This window comes from Camelus dromedarius, chromosome 27, assembly GCF_036321535.1.
Source record: "Camelus dromedarius isolate mCamDro1 chromosome 27, mCamDro1.pat, whole genome shotgun sequence".
Taxonomy (NCBI): Eukaryota; Metazoa; Chordata; class Mammalia; order Artiodactyla; family Camelidae; genus Camelus; species Camelus dromedarius.
Window position 1 is genome coordinate 1,204,724 of NC_087462.1, and position 22,346 is coordinate 1,227,069.

The 22,346-nt window shown below is 56.1% G+C and overlaps 1 protein-coding gene across 2 annotated transcripts; it reads right to left on the minus strand.

The window, feature by feature from the left end:
- Positions 1–3,052: 3,052 nt before the first annotated feature.
- ABHD17A (abhydrolase domain containing 17A, depalmitoylase) lies at positions 3,053–11,502 on the minus strand. Of its 2 annotated transcripts, XM_064479662.1 has the most exons (6): positions 11,368–11,502; positions 7,441–7,977; positions 6,770–6,934; positions 6,063–6,257; positions 3,610–3,789; positions 3,053–3,526 (listed from the first exon to the last, which is right to left on the minus strand). In XM_064479662.1, exons 2-6 carry the CDS (start codon positions 7,770–7,772, stop codon positions 3,301–3,303), a joined length of 1,098 nt encoding a protein of 365 aa, XP_064335732.1. In that variant the 5' UTR covers positions 7,773–7,977; positions 11,368–11,502; the 3' UTR covers positions 3,053–3,300. The 2 variants fall into 2 exon arrangements, with proteins under 2 accessions (XP_064335732.1, XP_064335733.1); XM_064479663.1 differs by lacking the exon at positions 6,770–6,934.
- Between the last annotated feature and the right edge of the window lie 10,844 nt (positions 11,503–22,346).

Here is a 22,346-nt window from a genome sequence, read left to right on the forward strand (position 1 = left end):
GGGCCTCTGGACAGTCAGTAAAGAAAACAGCCAGGTTCCCACTAACTCAGATGGCAGAGTCTAGAAACAGACCCACAGGCACAAGGGGCTCAGTGAGGGATAAAGGTGGCATTTCAGTGGGGGAAAGAAAGGCTTTTTCGGGAGATAGAGTTGGGGCAAATGACGTGGAAAAAAGCAGTTTGGGTTCCTACCTCACCCCTTCCCAAAAGTCCTCTCTAGAATTAGACCCAACATTTAAGTACCTATTTGAAAAAGAAACCATTACATTTTTCAAAGAAAACACTTTTTATCATCTTGGAGTAGGGAACACAAGTCTGAGCATGATACAAAATGTAGAAGCCATAAATGATAAAATGATGACAATTTTAAATGCTGGAAATAAATAAATAAATAAATAAATAAATAAATAAATAAATAAATAAATAAATAAATAAAATCAACAAACAAAAACTACAATCCAAATCAAACACAAATGACTGATCGGAAAAAAGTACTTTTTTTCCTAACAGACAATAGGCTTAACTTTCTGAACATGGAAAGAGCTCCTCAGAAACAGTAACAGCCACAATCCAGCTAGAATAATGGACCAAGAATGTGCTATACAGATGGCTTTTAAATATACACATATTTGTAATAAACAAATTTTTCTGGTTTCAAAATGATATTAGTGATAGAAATGACCAACATAATAAATCTGACAGAAGCACTGAGGTGTTTAATTACACTCCTGGGAAACACAAATCAAACCACAATGAAATACTATTTTAACAGATCATATACCCACTCAGGGATCTATGGAAGGCCCTTTGACTTCGCCCTTCTGCACTAAGGAATTCAACCCACAGAGATCCTCCTACTTGGGCAGAAAGACATTTGTACAAGGATCCTGACCCTAGCATTGTCTGTTACAGAAGACTGGGAAAAAAATTACATTTCAACCAACAAAAAACAGGACGAATAAATTATAGTGCTAATAAAAAATGGGGCAGCCACAAGGAGGACTGAATCCAATCTAGGCGTGGGAACATTAAGTTTCCAAGCCATGTTTAGTAAGAGGATCACACTTCAGTGTAAACTCATTAGATACACATGCACACTTTCTCTGTTGAAACCGAAGACACTGCTTTCTCTCTGCCCTAGGGGACAGGAACCAGGCCATGGAGGTCAGGGGTGGGAAGACACTGTGTATTCACCCCATACTCTCTTATACTCTGAATTTTTTACTCTGTGTGTGGGAAAATATTTTTGTCCACTTGTAAGCCGGTGGCTTTGAACTTGCTGCACTGCTGAGCCCAGCTCTCAGGGAATTTACGTTCTGATGAGGTGAAGACAGTAGGCTCTATGACGTCAGCACCTGGGGTCAGTGGGAGCACAGAGTAGGGGGTCAGGGCGGGCGGGGAGGGGGTCTTCGGGGAGAAACTACTGCAGCAAGAGACTGAGATGACTCAGAATGTCGAGAAACGTTAGCCATGCTGAGGGGCATCGGCAAAGACAGGGACAAGACCGGGAGGTGGTGAGGGCACGCCGGTCACAGAGATCAGCCTGTGCAGAGGCCCGGTGGGGAAAGGGGCAGACGAGAGAGGGGGCCCTGATGCTCTCTGCTCCCGTGAGCGCACACACACGTTCAGTTTTATTCCCAGACGTCCCGTACTATCGAACACGACACGAGACTCCCAGCAAGGAGGCCCGTGGAACTCGGGAGGAACAAAGGCACGGCAGCTTCCCGCCCACCACTAGGCCGGGCACCGTCCTGTGTTAGAGTCGGCAGGTCGGGACTCGGGGGCCCAGGCCGGGTCCGCCCAGAGAGCCCGGGATTCTGGCAGGCCGTCCTGACGTGCCCAGGGGCCGCTTTAAGCTCTTCGAGCGCCTCAGTCCCAAGTCCCAGCTCCCAGCGACAAAGAGCACCGCGGGGCCAGGTACCGGCGCGCAAAGCCGCCGCGCGGACGCCGAGAGACCCCGGCCTCGCCCGACTCGGCCTCAACGCTGACAAGGACCCACGCCGCGTCGGCTGTCCGCTCTGCGCGCCCCACGGCCGGGCGGCGGCAAGGGCAGGGTCGGCCGGCCCGGGTCCGAGCCGCCGCCACTTACCGCCGAGGCCCCGGCCTCCTCGCGCTTCGCCGCCCGCCACGGCTGCCGTGCGCGCGCCCCTCCACTTCCGCTCCCGCTTCCGCCCCCGCTGCGCCCCTAGGCGTCGTCCCCGCCCCCAGGCCGAAGCACCTCCCCCTCTTAAAGGGGCCGCGGACCCAGAGGGGCCAAGGCGAAAGCAGCTCTGGGTCCTGGCCTCGCCACTGCCCAGTGCCGCCACACACGTCAAGCCGCCGCCCGACCTCCAAATGGATGACAGGTCACCGTCTCTGAGGCCTTCCGCACTCTAAAGCACTGCCCTTGTAGGTCGCAGAGGGTATTCTAGGGACCTGGCGTCCGCCAAGTGTCTGGGGAGACCCATGCCACCCCTGCCTTCAAGGGCACCCCGGGAGTTGAACACAGCTCAGACGAAGGCCCCGTGGCGTCTTGCAGGAGGGATCCTTATGACCCCAGCCCCAGGGTGGGTCCCCATTCCTGGGGAGACCCCACAGGGCCTCGTACCTGCCACTGCCCTCCCCTGGACCCAAGCACCCTCGCTGCAAAAGACCCTCTTGACTTTCTGTGCAGGGGGGTCAACGACGGGAAGGGCAGCCCTAAGACTACACAGCGTCCCCGTCTACTACATGGGTAGGGAAGAATGCCTCACTGGGGCCCCAGAGCAGGCCCAGCCTAGACCTGCTGCGGCCACTCCCATCCCCAGGGTCGTCTTGAAAACAGGGAGCCCGCCATCCTCCCCAGGCAAGCCCTATGAGCAGGCAGGGTCCTGGATTCGAAAGCTGTCGCCCCTCCATCACCACCCAGACAATCGGCAGCCCCAAGGACCCGAACCCCACCCATCTTCTGTAGAGGGTGAGCTGACATCTACAATTGTGATGAACTTTGCTGAGGGGTTGGGGACAAAGCCCGGGCTGCTCTTCGGGCTGGCTGAGCCCCAGGGAAAGCACGCGCCGTGAAAAGGAGAGGAAACTTAAAATTTTAAATCTTTAATTTGTTTTCACGTTCTTCCTTGTTTTGCTTCCAAAAGGAAATGAGAGCATAGCTCCGTCGCCTGTACATTGTCCACGTCCCCTGGGCTGGGGTAGGTCCCGACCCCTACCTGCCGGCTGCCTCGAGGGCGTGGGGCACCCAGGGGTTTACATGCAGCCCCCGGGACCGGGGCAGGGTCCGGGCGCCGCCTTATTGCTGAGGTCCCGGCGCGGCTGGGCGGCCGCTAGATTAGGCGCGCTGGCTGGGCAGCTCCTGGGAGATGAAGCGGCGCAGGCGCTCCAGGTACTGGCTGTAGAGCTCGATGTCGTTGTGCCCGGCGCCCTCCACCCACAGAGGCTCCACGGCCTTGGGGCAGCGCTCATACAGCGCCAGCCCGTGCGAGAAGTCAATCACCTCGTCCTCCGTGCCGTGGATGATGAGCACCGGCGACGTGATCTTGGACACCTTCTCGATGCTGCGAGGCGGGGCATATTAGGACTCCGCGCCCCACCCCGCCGAGGCCCCGCCCCGCCCCGCCCCGCCCCGCCCCATGCTCACTTTGGGAACGCGTCGAAGCAGTAGGTCTTCTTGGTGTCTGGGAAGGCGACGCGCATGCCCGAGGTGAGGGGTGAGTGCAGCACCACAGCGGCGCACTCATAGCGTGAAGCCAGGTCCACGGTGGGCACCGTGCCAATGCTCTGCCCGTACAGGACGATGCTGTCCGGGCTGATGCCGTACCTGGCAGCGAGGGGGCAGGATCAGCCGCGACGCAGCGCGCACACCCCTCCCACTGCCCGCCCTCCTGGGGCAGTCCCCCAACACCGAAGCGGTAGGACTAATACGGGAGGTAGGACCCAGACAGGCGTGAGGGGAGCTGGCCAACAGCGGCCCCACTCTGCCGTTTCTTGGACAGTATCTACTTGGTCGCACCTGGGCAGTGCACCTGTAAGGGCCCCACCCGCTCCTCTTGGTCATCCAGCTACCCCCAACCCCTACACACACTTGACCAAGGCCACCTGCTTGGGGCCTTCCTGTCCCTGCTGTTCTGAATTGGACGGCCCTTTGTGGTTGCACTGGAAGGGGGCGCGTCTTCCCCCCAGCAGCCCTCACCCGACCCTCATCTACCCCCTTGGCAAGCCCTAGGGATTGGAGGCAGCTGTGTCCTCTGATGTCTCAGCCAGTTTGTGACCCCTCAGTGTCCCTTATACCCAATGAGGTGTTAGTACAACACAGGTGAGCAGGAACAGTGGCTCCCGAGGGAAAATGGGTAGCCGCCGCCTCCTTCTCTGGGCTCCCTCCCTACTTAGTGGCAAGGTCCTGGGCCCCACTCGCCACCCCAAGCTCTCCTAGCCCCACACCAGCAGGGCTGATTCAGCTCCACACCACGTGCCCCTTCCTGACCACACAAGGACCACTCACCACCCTCCAGTGCAGGAGGCCTCTGTGGCCTTCCTTCCACATACCCATGACCCTGATCCCAAAGGAGGCTCTCCTCCCAGTAGCCAGGGAAGGTCTGTATCTCACCTAGGCAGCCAGACTCCATCTCCCTGTCCACCCAGGGGCCATGTGCACAGTCCCGGTCCTCTGGCCCCAACCCCCAGACACACCCCCAGGCCTCGGGGAGCCATCTGGCCTCATGCCTACTACTCTGGCCGCTCCTCCCCGGCCGGCTCCCTGGTTCGCTGTGAGCATTGCTATGCTGAGTCCCAGCCCAGTCCTATCACCCAGCTCCAGGCAGGGACCCCCAGCTGCCACCTGGCTGTCTCCACCAGGACAAACGCAACAGGTGCCAGATGGTGCAGCTCTTCTTCCAGGCCTCCCCAGCCCTGGTCACAACCTGGACCCAAGCCTCCCGCCCTCCTGATGTTTCTCAGCTATTGGGGCTGAGGAACCAGGTCCCTGGAGGTCAAGGCTGGCAGCAGGACAGACAGATGGATGACAGAGCTCCGAACTCTCAGTCCCTCATGAGGTGTGATTCTGCAGTGACCCCCCAGCCAGTGGGGACAGGCTGAGGCAGCCAAGGGTGGACACATACCTGCACTGTGCCACCAACCATGGGTCCCCAGTGCCAGGGTGGTGTCAGGGAACCCTGCTCACAGGGCCTGCATCAGGGACTGCTGGGGCATCACTATGGCAACCAGGGCCCCCGCCTCCCCAGGGCAGGTTGGCTTTGGTCCCAGCAGGAGCTGGTCGCATCAGCTGGCCGGGCAGGGTGGAGATGGGGCAGCCAGCCCTGAGCAGGCGGAGGGTGCAGCCTCCAGGAGGGCAGGGGCTGGGTGGGTGTCCCTCTAAGCAGCATGGGGCATGGGGCCACACCGCACGCACTGGTTCAGGTGGGGCCGCTGTGCTCGGTGAGCGAGCACGAGGGTGGAAGGGGGCTGCCAGGGTCTGGATGATCAGGGCAGTGGGGTCCAGGGAAGGTGCAGACCAGATCACGATGGCACTGAGTAAGGCCTGCAGGTGTGTGCTGGACACCGTGCCTGGGGAGGACCCAGCCTCTGCTCGCTGACCTACCAGCCACCAGGGCTGTGCTGGGTACCAAGCTGCCTAAGAGAACCTTCTAGGCCCAGAGGAGCCCTGCCCTCAGGATGAGGCCAGCACCTGATGCAGAGGCCCTGCCCCACCCACCCTACCAAGTGCTCCCACATCCTCGGGGGTCCCCTGAGTCCTTTCACACAGGCCTCACACACCCCCTCCTGGGCTGGGAGGGGCCCACGTCCTCTGTCCACCCTTCTCCCTTCATTCTCCCTTCAGGTGGAGCCTCCAATGGGGACAGTGTCAGGCCCTGTCCCTTCCCCTGCCCAGGCAAGGCTTGAGGCCTGCCCGCCCATCACCACGCAGAGAGAACATAGGCCAGGCCTTGCCCTGTGGCCCAGGGTGGCTGCAGACAGGCTCCCTCTCCTGCAGGCCCACCCGCCTGGGCTCCCTCCCTCCCCCAGGTGGGAGGTTCCACCTGGGTGGATCACCTGTGAGGCAACGCTCATCTCCCCCAGCCCCAGCACAGAGCTCACCGGGTGCGCAGGGCCTGCCAGGCAGCGTCGATGTCGGCGTAGAGGTTCTTCTCGGAGGGCTTGCCCGAGCTCACGCCGTAGCCCGAGTAGTCGTAGGAGAAAATGTTGCAGTTGATGCGCGTGCCCAGGCCGATGTAGAAGCTGCTCATCTGGCCCAGGTCCACCGCGTTGCCGTGCGAGAAGAGCACCGTGTACCTTGGGCAGGGGTGGAGAAGCACAGGTCAGAGGGCAAGGGAGGGGCTCTTCACGCCCAGCACCCAGGAGTCCTGATGAGGGGACAGGCTGCCTGTGCCAAACAGCGGCCCAACTCCTCCCAGTGGGCCTCAGACAGGGGATGGCCAGCGGAGTGTCAGGCTTCCCCTCATGAAAGGGGGCCACTGGGACCACTGGTCACATTCTTGGCACAGGTGGGCCCCTCCGCGTGAACTTGGCAAGCTACAGTGACCATCACACGTATCCCCGTGGGTAGCAGCCGCCTCTCCTCTGGAACATTCCTTTGGAGGTACTCCGGCAGCCCCTAGGGATGGTAGGCACATTGCCCACTGCTCAGAACCTTCCTAGAGAATGAGACAGCGCCTTCTCTGTCGGCAGGGCTGCCCCACACTCTTGACAGCAGGCCCCTACTCCAGCCCTGACAAGTGAATGAAGCCGATCCCTGTTCAAAGTGGTGCAGCTCTTCCTAGACAGGGAATGACCACAGCCCTTACTTCTGCCTTGTGTCCCGTGGCAGCCCTGCGAGTTGGTCATGCCAAGAGCAGGAGACCAGGCTGGATCCAAGCTGATGGCCTCCCAGAGTCTTCTTCCTCCAGCACCACGGGCCCCGCCCAGCCCGGTGCAGACGGAAGGTAGAAGTTTGCCCTTTGGACTCAGATCTGCAGTCAGAACCCAGCCTGGTCTGAAGATAGAAGCATCAGGAAGGCCCCCCTCTGCCCCACCTTGGAACTCAAGGAATCAGACTTGGCACAAGCCACCAGCCAGGCCTCAGGTGCCCCTGCCCCAAAGCAGGTGCCAAGGCCTCACCGGGCACCAAGGGCCCAGGAGACCATCCCTGGGCAGGTCAACACAGAGACCCAGAAGCAGGCAGCTCCTCATCAAGCAGGTGGGGTGATGTGGCACTCAGAGCCACCTCCCCAAGCCTCAGGGTGCTGCTTGTGGAAGGGCACCTGGCCTCATGGGCAGATCTCATCTGCTGCCCCTTCCTTCAGCAAGAAGAATCCTGGTGCACACACACCACCAGACAGGCTTTCTGGGGGGGCCTCTGGGGGCCACCACCAGCTGGAACAGGAGCTCTGAGGACAGAGCACACCCAGGGCCAGGAGCCTCCCGGGCCCCACCCTCCACCCTCAGGTCATGTCCACGTGGCGGCCCCGAGGCTCACCTGGCACCAGGCACGCAGCGCACGTACATGCAGGAGATGCGGTTGCCCCGGCTGCTCTTGGTCAGGAAGACCTCGACGGTGTCCAGCTCGCGCTGGCTGTACTGGAAGTCAGCGCGCTCCAGCAGGTGGAGCTTCCAGCGCCCAGCTGTGCCGGCTGAGGCCCGTAGGGTCCCCGAGGGGGCGGCCCCGGCCCCACCGGGCCCGGGATCAGGCTCAGGCACTAGCGAGTAGGTAGGCTCCGGAGGCAGGAATGCGAGCTTGGCGGCGATGCGGCCGGGGCAGGGTGGGCAGCAGAAGAGGCAGCAGAGCTCGGTCACTGACAGGCCGTTCATGGCGGGCGCCGGGCCCCGGGGCAGACCTCGCCCAGCCGGGGAGGGGTGGGGGTGCTCGGAGACGCAGGCAGGGGGCAGGGCGACCCCCGGCCACCGCCCCAGACGAGAGCCCCGTTAGGAGGCCGCAGCCCAACCCCATCGTGGTCCAAGCCGAGTGCTCGGGAGCCTGGCAGCCTCGTGTGTCCACGTCGTGCAGAGGGAAGTCCTGCAGGGGGACAGTGAGATGCAGGTTCATGGACTCCGAGCCCTGGCCTTCCCCACAGCCCACTCTACCCACAGCCTCCGGCATCTGGGCCAAGCCTGCCCACCCTGGGCACCAACACCTCCTGAGTGACCTTCATGGGACCCAAACCTGACCAAGCCCCCGCCTGCTACCACTCTTCCTCTACCTGCAGGCACCAACTCTTGCCATTTAAGCCCACTCATCAGCCCAGTTTCAGCCTGCAGGCTACACTGGGCGATCAGACCCGACACACCCAGCTGTCCCCCACATAGCTCCCGCCTGTGGTCCAGGGAAACCCTGTCACCCCCTGCACCTCTGTCCACACAGTTGGCCCAGACTCCCCAGGGCCCATCTCATCTGCCACCCCCAGGTGACACAGCTCAGCCAAGGCAAGGACAGACTGCTGACCACCGGGACCCAGGAGAGTGCTCACAGAGCCAGCCCCGTGCAGGATGCAGGACGGCGACATCCGGAGACAGGAGCCCAAGCAAAGGAAATACAACAAACAAAGGCTCTGGAAACAAAAGCAGGACACACTGGGGCTGGGGACACCCGCTGTGCCTGGACAAAGGCTCTCTCCCCCACTGGGGCCAGGCCCAGGCCACAGAGCCAGGGCTCCCCTCAGCTCTGCCAGCTTAAGGGTCTGCGGCCTCAGTTTCCTCATCTGTCAATGCAGACACCATTCACCTCACAGAGGGAGCAAATGAGATGAGGGGTGAGTGGAGGGCCCCACGAGGCAGAGAAAAACAAACATTCTCCCTTTCGCAGAAGGTTGTGAAACGTGCTCTGAAACAGACCACAGCTAAACTGCTAAAGCAACAGCAACCGAATACAGAGCTGCCAACAGAGACTGGAAGGAAATAACAAAAGTTTGAGCAAAACCCACTCGCTTACTACGTCTTTCCTACAGGCCGAATGAGGGAGAGGGCACACTCACAACTCAGCTCCAGGCAGCAGAGCACCTGAGAATGTTCTGTTTCGGGGCCACAGCCTTTGAAAACCACCAGGCCAGGGACACTCAGATTCAGAGCAGGTCGGAGCAGTCTGAGGCCCAGAAACACACCTGCTCCCTCCAGACCTGTGACTGGAGACCGAGGGCCATGATACGCCACATCCCACAGTCACCCGGATTGGGGCACACGGAGGGGAGTGGGAGAGGCCATGAAAGCCAAGGTGGGGACACCAATGGCCTCCAGGAGTCCCCAGATTCTGAGGTGGGATATGCACTTTGCGTGCAAGTATTTTCAGAGGGAGAGTCCATCATACTGGTTCTCAGAGGAAGGCGAACTTGCCCCGTGGGGACACTTGCCAATGCCTGGGGACTTTTCCAGTGGTGATGACTGGGAAGAGAAGAGTGTAGTAGCATTGAGGAGGGAGGCAGGGATACTGCTCAACACTGCACAATGCGCCAGATGCCCTCCTCCAAACTGAGGCTGCTCCAAGACATCCTCAAAGAGATCCAGGTGCCAACAGGTGACACTCCCTGGTGCTCCAGGAGTTTGGGTGGCACAGGGAAGTCTGGTCTCGAGAGGAAGAGCTGGTGAGAGCCAGTGGGCAGGTGGGAGGCCCCCGGCAACCCGAGGATGAACGGGCACAGCAAGGTGGACAAGGTTCCACTGACCAAGCTGGAAACCTGGATGTCGTCTTTGACACCTCCCTCCACCCTCAGACCATCCTTCACAAGGCCTGCTGACCCTACCTCTGCCCCCGACCCACACCTGGTACATGCCTAGTCTCCTTCCTCACTGGTAGCCACCTGGCCACCATCACCCCACTCCAGGCCATCCTCCCCTTAGCAGCCGAAAGATCTTTTCACAACACAAATCTGATCACCCAGTCTCCCTTTTGGGGTGCCCCAGTGACCCCACTATTTTCAGGATAGACATCCAATTCCTCGCCACAACCTGACAGTCTGCAGCAGGCCTGCGGCCACCCTCTTCAGCCTCACTCATCTTGTACCCGGCTCTCCCCAGACGAGCCACACTGCCCCCTCCTGCCTCAGAGCCGCAGCTCACCCAGTCCCCCTTGTTTCACCAGACAGCCCTTGCCCCTCGTCCCAGCCAGCCTTCAGATCTCCCTTCCAGTGCCCTTTCAAACACTCAGCCCCACCCCCTCGCTCATGATTCCAGATCTGTCTCTCCAGCTTATATTTACACGTTCAACCATACCCCACCCACAAACCAAACAGAAACTCCAGGAGGGCAGGACAGCTGTTCTTGCTCAATTAACGGTGGCAGAACGAATGGACAAAGGACCAGGGGCAAAGGGGAAAGGAGGGAGCTACAGTCTACCAGGCCTGATGGAGGGAGGACAGTCTCATCTCAGGGCACATAAACCTGGGGCTTCCCACTGTCTTTTATGGATGTCACTGAGTGTGCCCTGAGAGACGGGCTTCAGACAGGACAGAGAACTCCCAGGTGCCTCGCTCACTGGCAGGCGCGGCTGGCACCCGGAGTCCAGCGATCCCGTCCACAAGCACAGATAAGGGCACCCCGCTGCCAGGCTGGCAGCGTCAAGAGGACCAACAAGGAGCCCGGCAATCACAGTCCTCCAGGACGACCTGTATACGGACGACTGCGACGGCACCTCGCCCAGCCAGTCGGGGTGGGGAGCTGCCCGGAAGAAGATGCAGCCTGAAAGGCGCAGGGAAAGTGCCAGGTGCCAGGGAGCGGGGCAGAAGGGACAGCACAGGCCAACCCCAGAGGTGACAGCAAGTTCGAGGCACTGCGGGTCCCGCGATAGAGGGACACTGGGAGGAAGAGGTGAGTGGCCTGGTCCTGGAGAAAGGCTGGATTGGGCCGCGCCCGTGAGCCCTGATGCAGAGTTTGGACTTCATCGTGGGGGAAACGGGGAACCCTGGAGGAGTCCTGGGCGCGGGGTAGGCGTGGACCCCAAGGGTGAAGGGCTGTGGATGTTCTCTGGCTCAAGCCTGGAGATGGGACCGTAAACCTGCCCCGGTGTCCCAGCCGGCCGGAGGACGCCTGCGAAAGGGCAGAAATGTCTTGGAGACGTTTAGGAAGCAGGGCTCGGCTCCGGCTGCTGCGGCGGGCCCGGGTCCGGATGGGGGAAAGTTCGGGGGCCGGGGCAGAGTCCGTGGCTCGGACGGTGCACTCCCCCAAGGCGGGGCCGCGTCCCTGAGGCGGGCGCACACCCCACGTCGCAGGGCTGAACGGACGGCGGACCGGACTCTGCCAGAGTCGGAGACACTGTCCCGCGGTCCCCCGCTCCGGACCGCGGACACTCCGGGAGTGCGGGGTCTCGGGGACGTCTGGCCGGACTGCCCGGCCTCGCGGCCCGGCCCGGCTCCCCAAACGGCCGCGGGAGGCACCAAGACCTATCCGCGCCGCCGCGCCCCCCCTGCCTGCCACTCACCGCCGCAGCCCGCGCCCCCCGGCCCCAGGGCCGCGCTCCATGGCTCCCGGCCGCCCGCCCGTGCGTCTGTCGGTCCCCCGCGCCCCTGCCGGCTCTCCTGCGCCGCCGCCGCCGCCGCTCCCCCGCGGGCGGAAGTGAGCTTTACTCCCGCCGCCGCCCCGGAAGTGACGCTCAGGTGCGCACGGGGGCCGAGCGGGCGGAGGTCGGGGCCGAGCGGGCGGAGGTCGGGGCCAGGATGGGGGCGGGGCTAGTCAGGTGGGCGTGGCCGATCGTGGAGTGGGTGGGGCCCTGGCTTCAGGTTCCAGCCCAGGTTTTCGGGAGTGGAGATTCCTTCACTCCTTCCAGGGCCAGGACCAGGGTGAGGCAAGTGAGGCAGTATCCTGGGAAGCAAGATCTACAGGATCCCATAAAACTCAGTTATCAAGATTAAAAAAATTTTAATGCACTACTTAAAAAAAAACACCAAAATTTTACTGAAACCAGTCCCCTGACTGGGGTAAGGGGAGTGATCCTGCCTTTATTTAAAATCTGGCTATTTCGTTCATCACGGATTCTTTTGCACTGGTTTTGGCTTTTTACTAATGCATTAAAATATTATGGGTCTTACTGGCTGAATTTTTTGGTATTCCTTAAATGTCCTTAAATGTCCTAAGGCAAGTGCCCCGCCCTGCTCACCCCAGTCACACTGGCTCAGTTCACACTGCCGGGAGGGAGGCAGCTTTTACAGAGCTGAGAGCAGAGGAGATGGATTAGGATGAGGCTTGGGAGCACAGTGGGGAGGGTTGCCGAAGGTGACCCGGGAACTTCTTTGAGGCGGGGCACAGAGGCCAGTGACAGGGACAGAGGCAGGAAGGCTGCAGAGGGCCCTAGCTTGAGGCAGGCTGGTGAGTTAGCAGGACAGCCTCACCCTTCCACTGCCTGCACGCCTATTCCAGCCTCAAAAGCCGCCCCACCCCCAGTAGGAAGCCCCAGCTCCCTCTCCTCCCCAGGGATTCTAATCTTCGGCCTCATTTGCACAGATAAGCCAACCCTCCCCCAGGGCCCCATTGCTGGGGGCAGCTGCCAGGAGAGAACACAGGCTCAGGGGTGGACACTGCCCAGGGCTGGTTTCCAGCCAGTTCCTCCAGCCCCCAGTGCAGGGCTCCGCTGCCACCTCCCATAGCTGTGTGCCCAGGGGCTGTCGAGGGGTGCCCAGAGTCCCCCTGCCTCTGCTGCCCCTGTCAAGGCTCCCAGTGTCAGCTGTTCTCCCGAGGTCCAAAGGTCACAACTAGGCTAGGTTCCTTCCAATTTCCTTGAACTAGAGCAGGAAGAGGACTGCCTGCAACCTCCCTAACCCCTTCCCCCTCTTCCTCTAGGCTGGAAAAGGCCTGAGCTGTGGCTGCATCGCTTGGGAGAGCCAGCTCCACCAGGACCAACATGCCCCAAGGAGAACACTGCAGAGGGGCGGCGGGCCCAGGAGGTGAGGACAGGCTCAGTCCCCACTCAGATGTGGCCTGTTCCATCCTCACCAAGTTCCCCTACTGACCAGAGTGTGCTCTAGAAGGATGAAGGCACCAATGTGAATGCCCCAATGTCTCAGAAGACCCCTCTCTCCTCCCCTCTACAAAGCTCCTGCTTGGTATAGCCCTGAAGCTGCCGGCCCATTTTCCCTACTTCTCCTCCCACCACCTTCACTTGCCCCTGCCCTCTCTGTCCTAGTTAAGCTTGCCTTGCCAAGTTTGTTGCTACCTCAGGGCCTTTGCATGAGCTGTGCCTCCTGCCTGGAGTACCCTGCACCCACATTGATACATGACCAACTCCTCCTCATCTTCAGGACCCCACTCAAATATCACCTCCTCACAAAGCCCTCCCTGAGCACTCCCAGCCAAAGTCCCTACCACACCCTATTTATTTCCAACATAGAACTTGCCATCTGGTCATTTTATTGAATTGTTTCCTTGATTATCATCTGTCTTCCCTGTATTTCATGAGCTCCAGTCTCCCTGGGGCAGGGACCCAGGCTCTTGTCCACCATGTCCCCAGCTGTCCTCCATGCTGTCTAATGAACAATGGGTTCACAACACACAGGAGGAAGAGGATTCTTAACCCAGAAGAAGGCTTTCAGGAGGATGGACGGAGGCTCCATGAGCTTTTGGGTGCCACCAGCACATACCTCAGGCCGACATTGTGCTTTTCCTTGTCTCCTGACCTGAGACACCCAACCCATCAGGAAAATAACTTGACCACAGGAACCAATGGTCTTAAAAGTATTCCCGCAGGGAGCCACATCGTCCAATATGGAAGCCATCAACACCCCCACCCCTGCCCCGTACGGCTATTTAAATTTGAATGAATTGACTAAATAAGATTTAAATTTCACTTCTCCAGTTGCAATGGGCTCATTTCAAGTGCCCACAAGCCAAGTGGGGCTGGCTGCTGCTATCTGGGATGGCACTGATGGAGAACAAATCCATCAGGGAAAGTTCTAGAAGCAACAGGCTAGACTGTGAGCACCAAGAGGAAAGGCATCGGTATCTGTGTCCTTTCTGTTCCCAGCTGTGTCCTGACGCCCAGCTTGGGGCTTAGCATTCAGTAGGCACTCAATAAATGTTGTTTGAAGAAGAGAAGTAGGGAGAGAGGAAAGAAGGAATTCTTCTAAAAATCTAAGTTAATAATATGGTGAAAGCTTCACGTTCTGTCCATAGATGTCCATCCCTGCCTTATTTCCAAAAGTGAAAAGAGAAAAATAGCCTCAAAGTGGCGAGAAGAGACTGGATTAAAAGATCATGGTTGACTGTTGTTGTTGTTGTTGTTGTTGTTAATAATTAAAGTATACTTGCTTTACAATGTTGTGTTAGTTTCTGGTGTACAGCAACGTAATTCGGTTATACGTGTATACATTCTTTTTCATGTTCTTTTCCATTATAGGTTGTTACAAGATGTTGAATATAGTGTATAGTGCTACTCACCAGGACTTTGTTGTTTATCTGCTTTATATACAGCAGTTTGTATCTATTAAACCCAAACTCTTAATTTATCCCTCCCACCCCACTTTCCCTTTAGTAACCATAAGTTTGTTTTCTATGTCTGTGACTCTGTTTTGTGAATAAGTTTATTTGTTTCATATTTTACATTCCACAGATAAGTGATGTCCTATGATATCTGTCTTTCTCTGTTTGACTTACTTCATTTAGCATGACAATTTCTAGGTCCACGGTTGACTTTTTTTCCCCATGGTTAACTCTTGATGAAAAAAAAAAATGCAGCTGAGGTATGGAGACTGATATAACAAGGCTATTGGTCTTTTTTTTTTTTTAATAGTTTTACTTTTATTTATGTTTTTATGGGAAATGTGTAGCATGGTTCAAAATTCAAAGGGTCTAAAAGGCTGTGCATAAAACATCTCTTCCCCTACCCTGTTTGCCAGGAAACAGATGGCCCCATCTCAAGGTAGCCAGTATTGCCAGTCGCTCCAGATTTGATGCCAGGAAACCCAGGCACCTGTCTTCACCTATGAGCAGCTGTAAAGAGGCCTTCTCCACTTTTTATTTTTATGTTTTAAACACACATCATGGGGGGGAAGGAATAACTCAAGTGGTAGAGCACATGCTTAGCATGCACGAGGTCCTGGGTTCAATCCCCGGTGCCTCATCTAAAAATAAATAAATAAATAGACTTAATGACCTCCCTCCACCAAAATTAAATAATTTTTTTTAATTAAAAAAAACACACATCATGGTTCTTCTGTACAGCACAGGGAACTATATTCAATACCTTGTAATAACCTTTAATAAAGAAGAATATGAAACTAAATATATGTATGTATACGCATGGCTGGGACACGGTGATGTACACTAGAAGTTGACACATTGTAATGGACTATACTTCAATTAAAAAAAAACACTCTAAAAAAAACCGCACAGACATTATAGCTTTCAAAAACACTGTACTGGTGGTCATGTCTTCCACCTTGGCCCATCGTGGGGTCCTCTCACACAGCCCCCCAGGGGGTCTCAGTCCCCTCTCGATGACACACGTAGCAGACTGTTCCCGCTGTGGGGGGGTGACAACAGCACGTGGGGGCATTTCCCACCCGTGGGCGGGACTTGTGGGGAAGACTTTAGAAAGCACAGGATTATTTGTCTTTTGGGGGGAGTAATTAGGTTTATTTATTTATTTTATTAAATGGAGGTACTGAGGATTGAATCCAGGACCTCGTGAGTGCTAAGCACACACTCTACCACTGAGCTATACTCTCCTCCCCCCAGGGGAGTCTAATGAAAAGATCCACCTACCACATCCAGGAAATAGAGTGAGCCTAGCTCCCCCTGAAAGAAGACACACCACAGTGGGAACGCGAGGACGCTGGGGGTTGAGGATGTGGGAGGACTTTTTCTCATCACACTTTGATGAAAATTCTGAGTTCATGTCAGTTTTGTTGGGCAAAGGATGTTTCACCTTTAGGATCAGCCAGAAGCTGAAAAAAACTAGAGGTTTAAATAAAAACTGACCATTAAAAATTAATGTTTGTGCTTATCCGTACAAACCAGAAAAATCTGAAACAATGTCAAACAGATTCCTGTACATGAATGTTCACAGCAGCCAAGGGTAGAAGCCACCCAAGTGTCCACCAAAGGATGAACAAAACGAGGTCCATCTGCACACTGGAGTGTGATCCAGCCTTAAAAAGGAAGGAAATTCTAGGAGGATGATAATAGCTTAGTGGTAGCATGCATGCTTAGCATGCAGGAGGTCCACTGTTCAATCCCCAGTACCTCCATTAAAAAAAAAAAAAGAAGGAGATTCTGACACTGACTACAATACAGATGATGGATGAACCTTGAGGACATGATCCTCAGGGAGAGAAACAGACACAGAAGGACAGATACTGTCTGATCCCACTCACAGGAGGTCCCTGGGAGAGTCACATCAGATGGTGGGGCCGGGGCTGGGGGAGGGGGTCGGGAGTCAGTGTTTCATGGGGACAGTTTCAACTTGGGAAGATGAGAAAGTTCTGGAAATGATGGTGGGGAGGGTCGCACAACAGTGTGAATGTGCTTAATGCCACCGAGCTGTGCTCTTAAAAATGGTTGAGACGGTGAGTCTTGCGATGTATTTTACCACAATAAAAATAAATAAATAAAACTTCCTGAAACCACAAGGTGGGAGGTGGCTGAGGCAATGCTAGCTCCATGCGCTGAAACCATGAGCTGAAAGTCACTCAGGGCCCCAAGCTCAGAAGGGGCCCCCTGCCCCATGCCCTACTGCTCTGTGCCCTGTGTCTTGGAATTCCTAACAATCCTTGAACCAGGGGGTCTGTATTTTCCTTTGGGGCTGGGATCTGCACATTAGGTGGCCAGTCCTGGTTTGGGGAGAGGACAGGGAGACCCAAGTTAAGGCTCTGGGACCCTGGGGCTGGTGGAGAAAAACTCCAAGGTGCAAGTTTGTCCTTGCCCCACCCAGAGGGGAGAGAGAGAGACCCAGTCAGGAAGTGGGTTCCTGACACGGGGAGGAAGGAAGTTGGGGGGGGCATCTGAAAATAGCACTGCTTGCCCAGCTGATTGGGAGGGGAGATGGGACAGGAGTGAATAATGAGTGCCAGGAGGCACGGGGACTTTTCTAAGGAAGCCCCTCCCCTGGAAGCCAGCACCCTCCTGCCATCTACACAGCCAGACCCAGCACCACCGCCCCACCTATCCACCTCGGGAGTTGGGTTTCCAAATAAAGAGGTGCAGGAGGACCACCCTGGGAGCTTATTTTAGGGTCTCCAGAGAAACGGAACCGATAAATATATAAGGACATAAATGGTACGATACTGCTATACAGACGTCTCATCAGGATTGTGGAGGCTATAACGTCTGGATCTGCCATCTGCAAACTGGTGGCACAAGATACCTGGCGCTGCAAGTCCCAAGCCAAGGGCAGGAGGTGACTGATGTTCCCGCTGGCCATCAGGCTCATGGGACAAATTCTCCCTTCTTTTGCTTTGCTTTGTATTCAAGTCCAAAATGGACTGGTTGGTGCCTACTTTGGCGAGGGCCATCTGCTTTACAGAGCCCATCAATTCAAACGATCACCTCGCCTGAAACACCCCCACAGACACATCTAGGAAGAATGTTTAAAAAAAAAGAAGATATCAAAACAAAAGAAGATACAACTCACAGACTGTAACATGCACAAATGTGAACTGCAGAGCTTAGTGAAATGGCACTCATCCAAGCAAAACTGGGGAGACAGCAAAAAGATTGCTGGTGGCCAGGGGTTGGGGTAGGGAGGGGACAAGTAGGTGGGGCACAGGGGGGTTCAAGGCAGCGAAGAGACTCTTGCTAATACCTGATACCGTCATGGTAGATGCATCTTGCCACGAGTTTGTCCACACCCGCAGAATGCTCACCACCAAGAGCGAATCCCAGTGGGTTCATCCTGGTCACAAATGTGCCCCTCTGGTGGGGGACGTTGAGAGTTGGGGAGGCTGTGCATGGCGGGGAGGGGTAATGGGAAATCTCGGTACCTTCCACTCAATGTTTCTAGGAACCTAAAACTGCTCTTAAAAATAGCACTTCAAAATGCACACAAAATGCACACAAATGCATACACACCCATGCACTGTGACCCACTTCTACCTCTACCTCAGAGGCTCCCCCTGCCCTGTCCCTGTCCCTCCCCTCCTGGAGGTTACCACTGCTTGACTTCCCATCTCCTCTGATGCATTTTGCCTGATTTTGTACCTTCTGCAATCAGAGTCACACCACACATTGTCTCTGTGCTGGCTTTATCCACTCCAGTTCTTGGCTCCAGAGATCAAGGTGTGGGTGGGGCTGGTCCCCTCTGAGGCCTCGCTCCCTTCTGTGCAGAGGGCAGTCTTCTCCCTGCATCCTCACATGGGTGTCCCTGTGTGTGTGTGTGTCCTGATTTCCTTTTCCTCTAAGGACACCAGTCAGATGGGATTAGGGTCTAGACCTCATTTCACTCTAATTAACTCTGTAAAGACTGCCTCCACATAGTAAACAATCTAATAGTTACTGTGGAGAAAGGAGGTGAGAAGGGATAAATTTGGGAGTTTGAGATCCCCAATTATTAACTACTATATAAAAATATAGATAAAAAGCAAATTTCTTCTGTTTAGCACAGGGAACTATATTCAAAATCTCATAAAAACCTTTAATGGCAAAGAATATGAAAACGAATATATGTATATATATGTATGACTGGGACATTGTGCTGTACACCAGAAATTGACACATTGTAACTGACTATATATCAATTAAAAAAAAAGACTCTGCCTCCAACTACAGCCACATTCTGAAGTACAGGTGAAGATTAGGGCTTCCATGGACGACACATTTTGGGGAATACAATTCAGTCCGTAACAGGCACCTATGCATTCAGGAATTGATTTGCTGAGTCACGGAATATACCTGAGTTTAGATTTCGTCCAAACTGCCCAGTGGTTTACCAAAGTAGCCAAGCTCTCTGGCCCCTGGCTTTATCTCTTCCACGCGCCCCTGTTTTCTCCCAACTCCAACCTGTGGGATCTTCCCGGTTTCAACACGCAGAGTCAGGTCCTGCCGGGAATGCTCTTCGCACAGAAAACTCATCATTTCAGGGTTCAGGGAAAGTGTCGCCTCTGCAAAGATGCCATCCCCGACCACTCAGCTCACCACGTTACCACCCACGTTGCAGTCCCCGTAGAGTGCTTACTGTGACTATTGGAAATGGCCTCTTATTGTTTATTTTTTTTAATACAGGTACGGGGAATTGAACCCGGGACCACATTCATGGTAAGCACTCAGTCTACCTCTGCGCTCTCAGCTTTATTTTACTTCACCTGTCTCCTTCCGCTGCTTAGGAGCGCTCCTGGAGCAGGGACCAAGTCCGGGGCCTAGGAAAGAGCCTGGAGTATAGCAGCATTCCAACATCATGAGCCGCCAGGGAGATGCAGACCCGAAGTACAGTGAGGTGGCACCTCATGCCTGCCAGGATGGCTGCATTCAAAAAATAGATGCGGGGGGAGGGTTATAGCTCAGCGGTAGAGTGCGTGCCTAGCAAGCACGAGGTCCTGGGTCCAATCCCCAATACTCTAAATAACTAAATGAACCTAATTACCTCCTCCCAACCAAAAATAAAATAAAATAAAATAAACTCAAAGACAGATCATGACAAGTGTTGGTGAGGGTGTGAAGAAATCAGAACTCCACACGCCGCAGGTGGGAATGTTAAAGGGTGACTTGCCCTCAGCCCAAAAAGCCGCAGCGGACCCAGTGGGATCACTTACCTGGGTCCTTCTCTGCAGAGCTGGACTTGGGTCGCGCCAGCAAAACTCAGTCATAGAGATAACTACTATTTTATTGCAATATATTTAAAAATCAAAAGTAACGCAAAAAACGGTAGAGGAAATAACATTTTGAATAAGCATCAGTTTCCCCATCTGAGAAGGGAAAACAGTGAGAGCAGGACAGGGAGTCTCCCGGCAGCTGGGGTCTCCGCCCCGAATTGCGGGCGGGGCAATTCCGTTGGGGTGGGGTGCTTTGCCACCCCCTCCCCGCCCCTTCCCCGCCCCCCAGGCTAGAGTCCGGGGCCTGGCGAGCCTGCGCGCGCGGAAAATGCGGAGGACTCCCGGAGGACTCCCGGAGGCCCCCCGGGGGCCCCCCGGGGGCCCCGCCCCCGACCCGTCTATCACTCGCCCCGGCACACCTCTCGGCCAATCGGCCCCCGCCACCGCTGCCCAGGAGCCAATGAAAGCGGGCTTCTCGGGAGGGGGGCGGGACGTGCAGCAAGTCGCTCTCCGCGTTCCTGGAGCCTTACCGAAGAAACGCGGCCTGGCGTTGGGACCGCACAGCCCGGAGGACCCAGCAGTGGGGCGGGAGGACAAGGAGGCTCCCCCAGCCCTTGGCACATGGGCTTGGACTTCTGCAAAAGTTTCCCTATCTCCTTAAGTAGATTTCCCCCAGTCCGGGACGGTCCTCCGTTTTAGGGGAGGTGTCTGCCGCCCTGTAGATTCCCCCCAGAACCAGGGACTGGTTTCTTCCTTGTCCACGCTGGTCCCGTCTTCGCAACAACCTTAGGTCAGTAGGTGTTGTCATCATTCCCAAATTACACTTGGGAAAACTGAGACTCGGAGCCCCAAGACCCTTGCCCAAGATTCCCCACTATGATTAGCATATCTGCTTGGCTCCATCTGGGGCAGGAGTTTTAGACTAGGATACTTGGGGTGGATGATTCTTGGTTGTGGGGGCTGTCTTGTGCGCTGCGGGGTGTGCAGCTGCACCCCTGGCCTCACCCACTCGATGCCAGCCACAACCCCCTCCCCCCCGTCATGACAGCCATAAATGTCCCCAGAAATTTACTAGCGTCCCCTGGGGAGTTGGCAGGGTCCCCCATGGGGGGGGGGGCCCACTGGATTAGGGGATTCCAGGAACTCCCTAGGAGATGGTTCCATGACCTACTGAGGTCCTAGGATTCCGCACACATTTAAATATGCACCTGAGGGGAAGGGAGAGGCGATGACTCAGAGTCGCTGGGGGTTGCCCTACTCTAGACCGTCTGACCTTCTGGGATTTATCGTGGTGTGTGTAGTGTGAGCAGGGATTCAGTTGAGTAGGATTCCATCCCACCCCCCAATACTGCGGGGCTTCTTAACCTCGGCACTGCTGAAATCCGGGGCCAAGTCGTTCTCTGAGGCGGGGCCTTCCTGAGCCCCATGGGGTGTTGAGCAGCGTCCTTGGTGCCCACTCGCTCTATGCCGGGAAACTTCCCGACTTGTGACACCCACAGATGTCCCCAGACATTGCAAATGTTGAAGGAGCAAGCGTGGTTGCAAACTGCTGCTCAGGGCCTAAAGCCAAATCCCCTGGGGGGGGGGGCTTGGAAGCGCCAACGGCCCAGCCCAGATCCCAGTTTCTGATTCAGCAGGTCGGGAGTGGGGTCCAAAAATCCGCATTTCTGAAGGACCTCAGGTGCTACTGGTGTTGGGGATTCCGCTTGGAGAACCGCTACTGTCGGGCGGTGCCGGCCTCGCTGCGACCTGCAACCGGGCCCCTCCCTCCGAGTGTAGGGAGCCAGGAGCGGTGGGTGTGGGTGTTTCTTGGGAAGCGCTCATATAACTGCAGCTCCTCATCCGGCCTGAAGCCAGGGGTTCGGACCGTGCTGCCTTTGGTCGGTAGGTGGCGACAGTGCCCGCTTGATCTCGGAGGGTCGAGGAAGGGGTGCCGGCCGCCCCGGGGGCTGCGTGGGCCATGCGATCCCGCTCGCCAGCACAACAGTAATCATGGTGTCCACTCAGGTGCACCGTGTTCTCACTCCCGGCCAGGCCATGGGGTTGTCACAGTATCAAAACTTCCAGCCATCCTGGTGCGGACATTCTAGATAAGTAAGGTATCACCAGGTAGTGTAAATGGGGAGAAGGCAATAAAAGAGCGGGCCAGGAGAGACTAGGAGATGGGGGCTCCTCTCTGGCCCCCACTCCCGCGTGGCCAGGGTTTGAGGAGGGTCAGTTAGACCGTGTGCCTGGTGGGGTGCATTTCCAGCCCCCAGACATGGGAAGAGGTCATTCCATGGCAGCAAAACTCAGGGACAAATGTTCATGGTCTTCCCATCTGTGCCGGGACCTGTTTCAGGCCACGACAGAGCTGCGGTGGGCGGCTGCGCAGCAGGACCCTACCCGGATGTCACGGGGAGGTGCCGGCGTAAACCTACACCTAATGTAGAATAATCAAAAGGACACGGATGGGACCGAGAGAGCTGGGTGCCTAGGAGACGGTGTCTGTTTCCTCATCTTGAAAATGGGTTACTAGTGGTACGGTCTTACAGAGTTGTTGAAAGGACTACGTGAGACCATCAAAGAGTTTGGAATGGTGTCTGTTCCAAATAAGCCTTCAGGAGATGTTAACCGTGATGAATTATTACCATTAACATCAGCATCTGAGGCCTGAGAAAGCAGAGAACCAGGTAGGTCATAATTGTGTGTGAACTAAGAAGTAAAGGGTTGTGAGCAAAGAGGT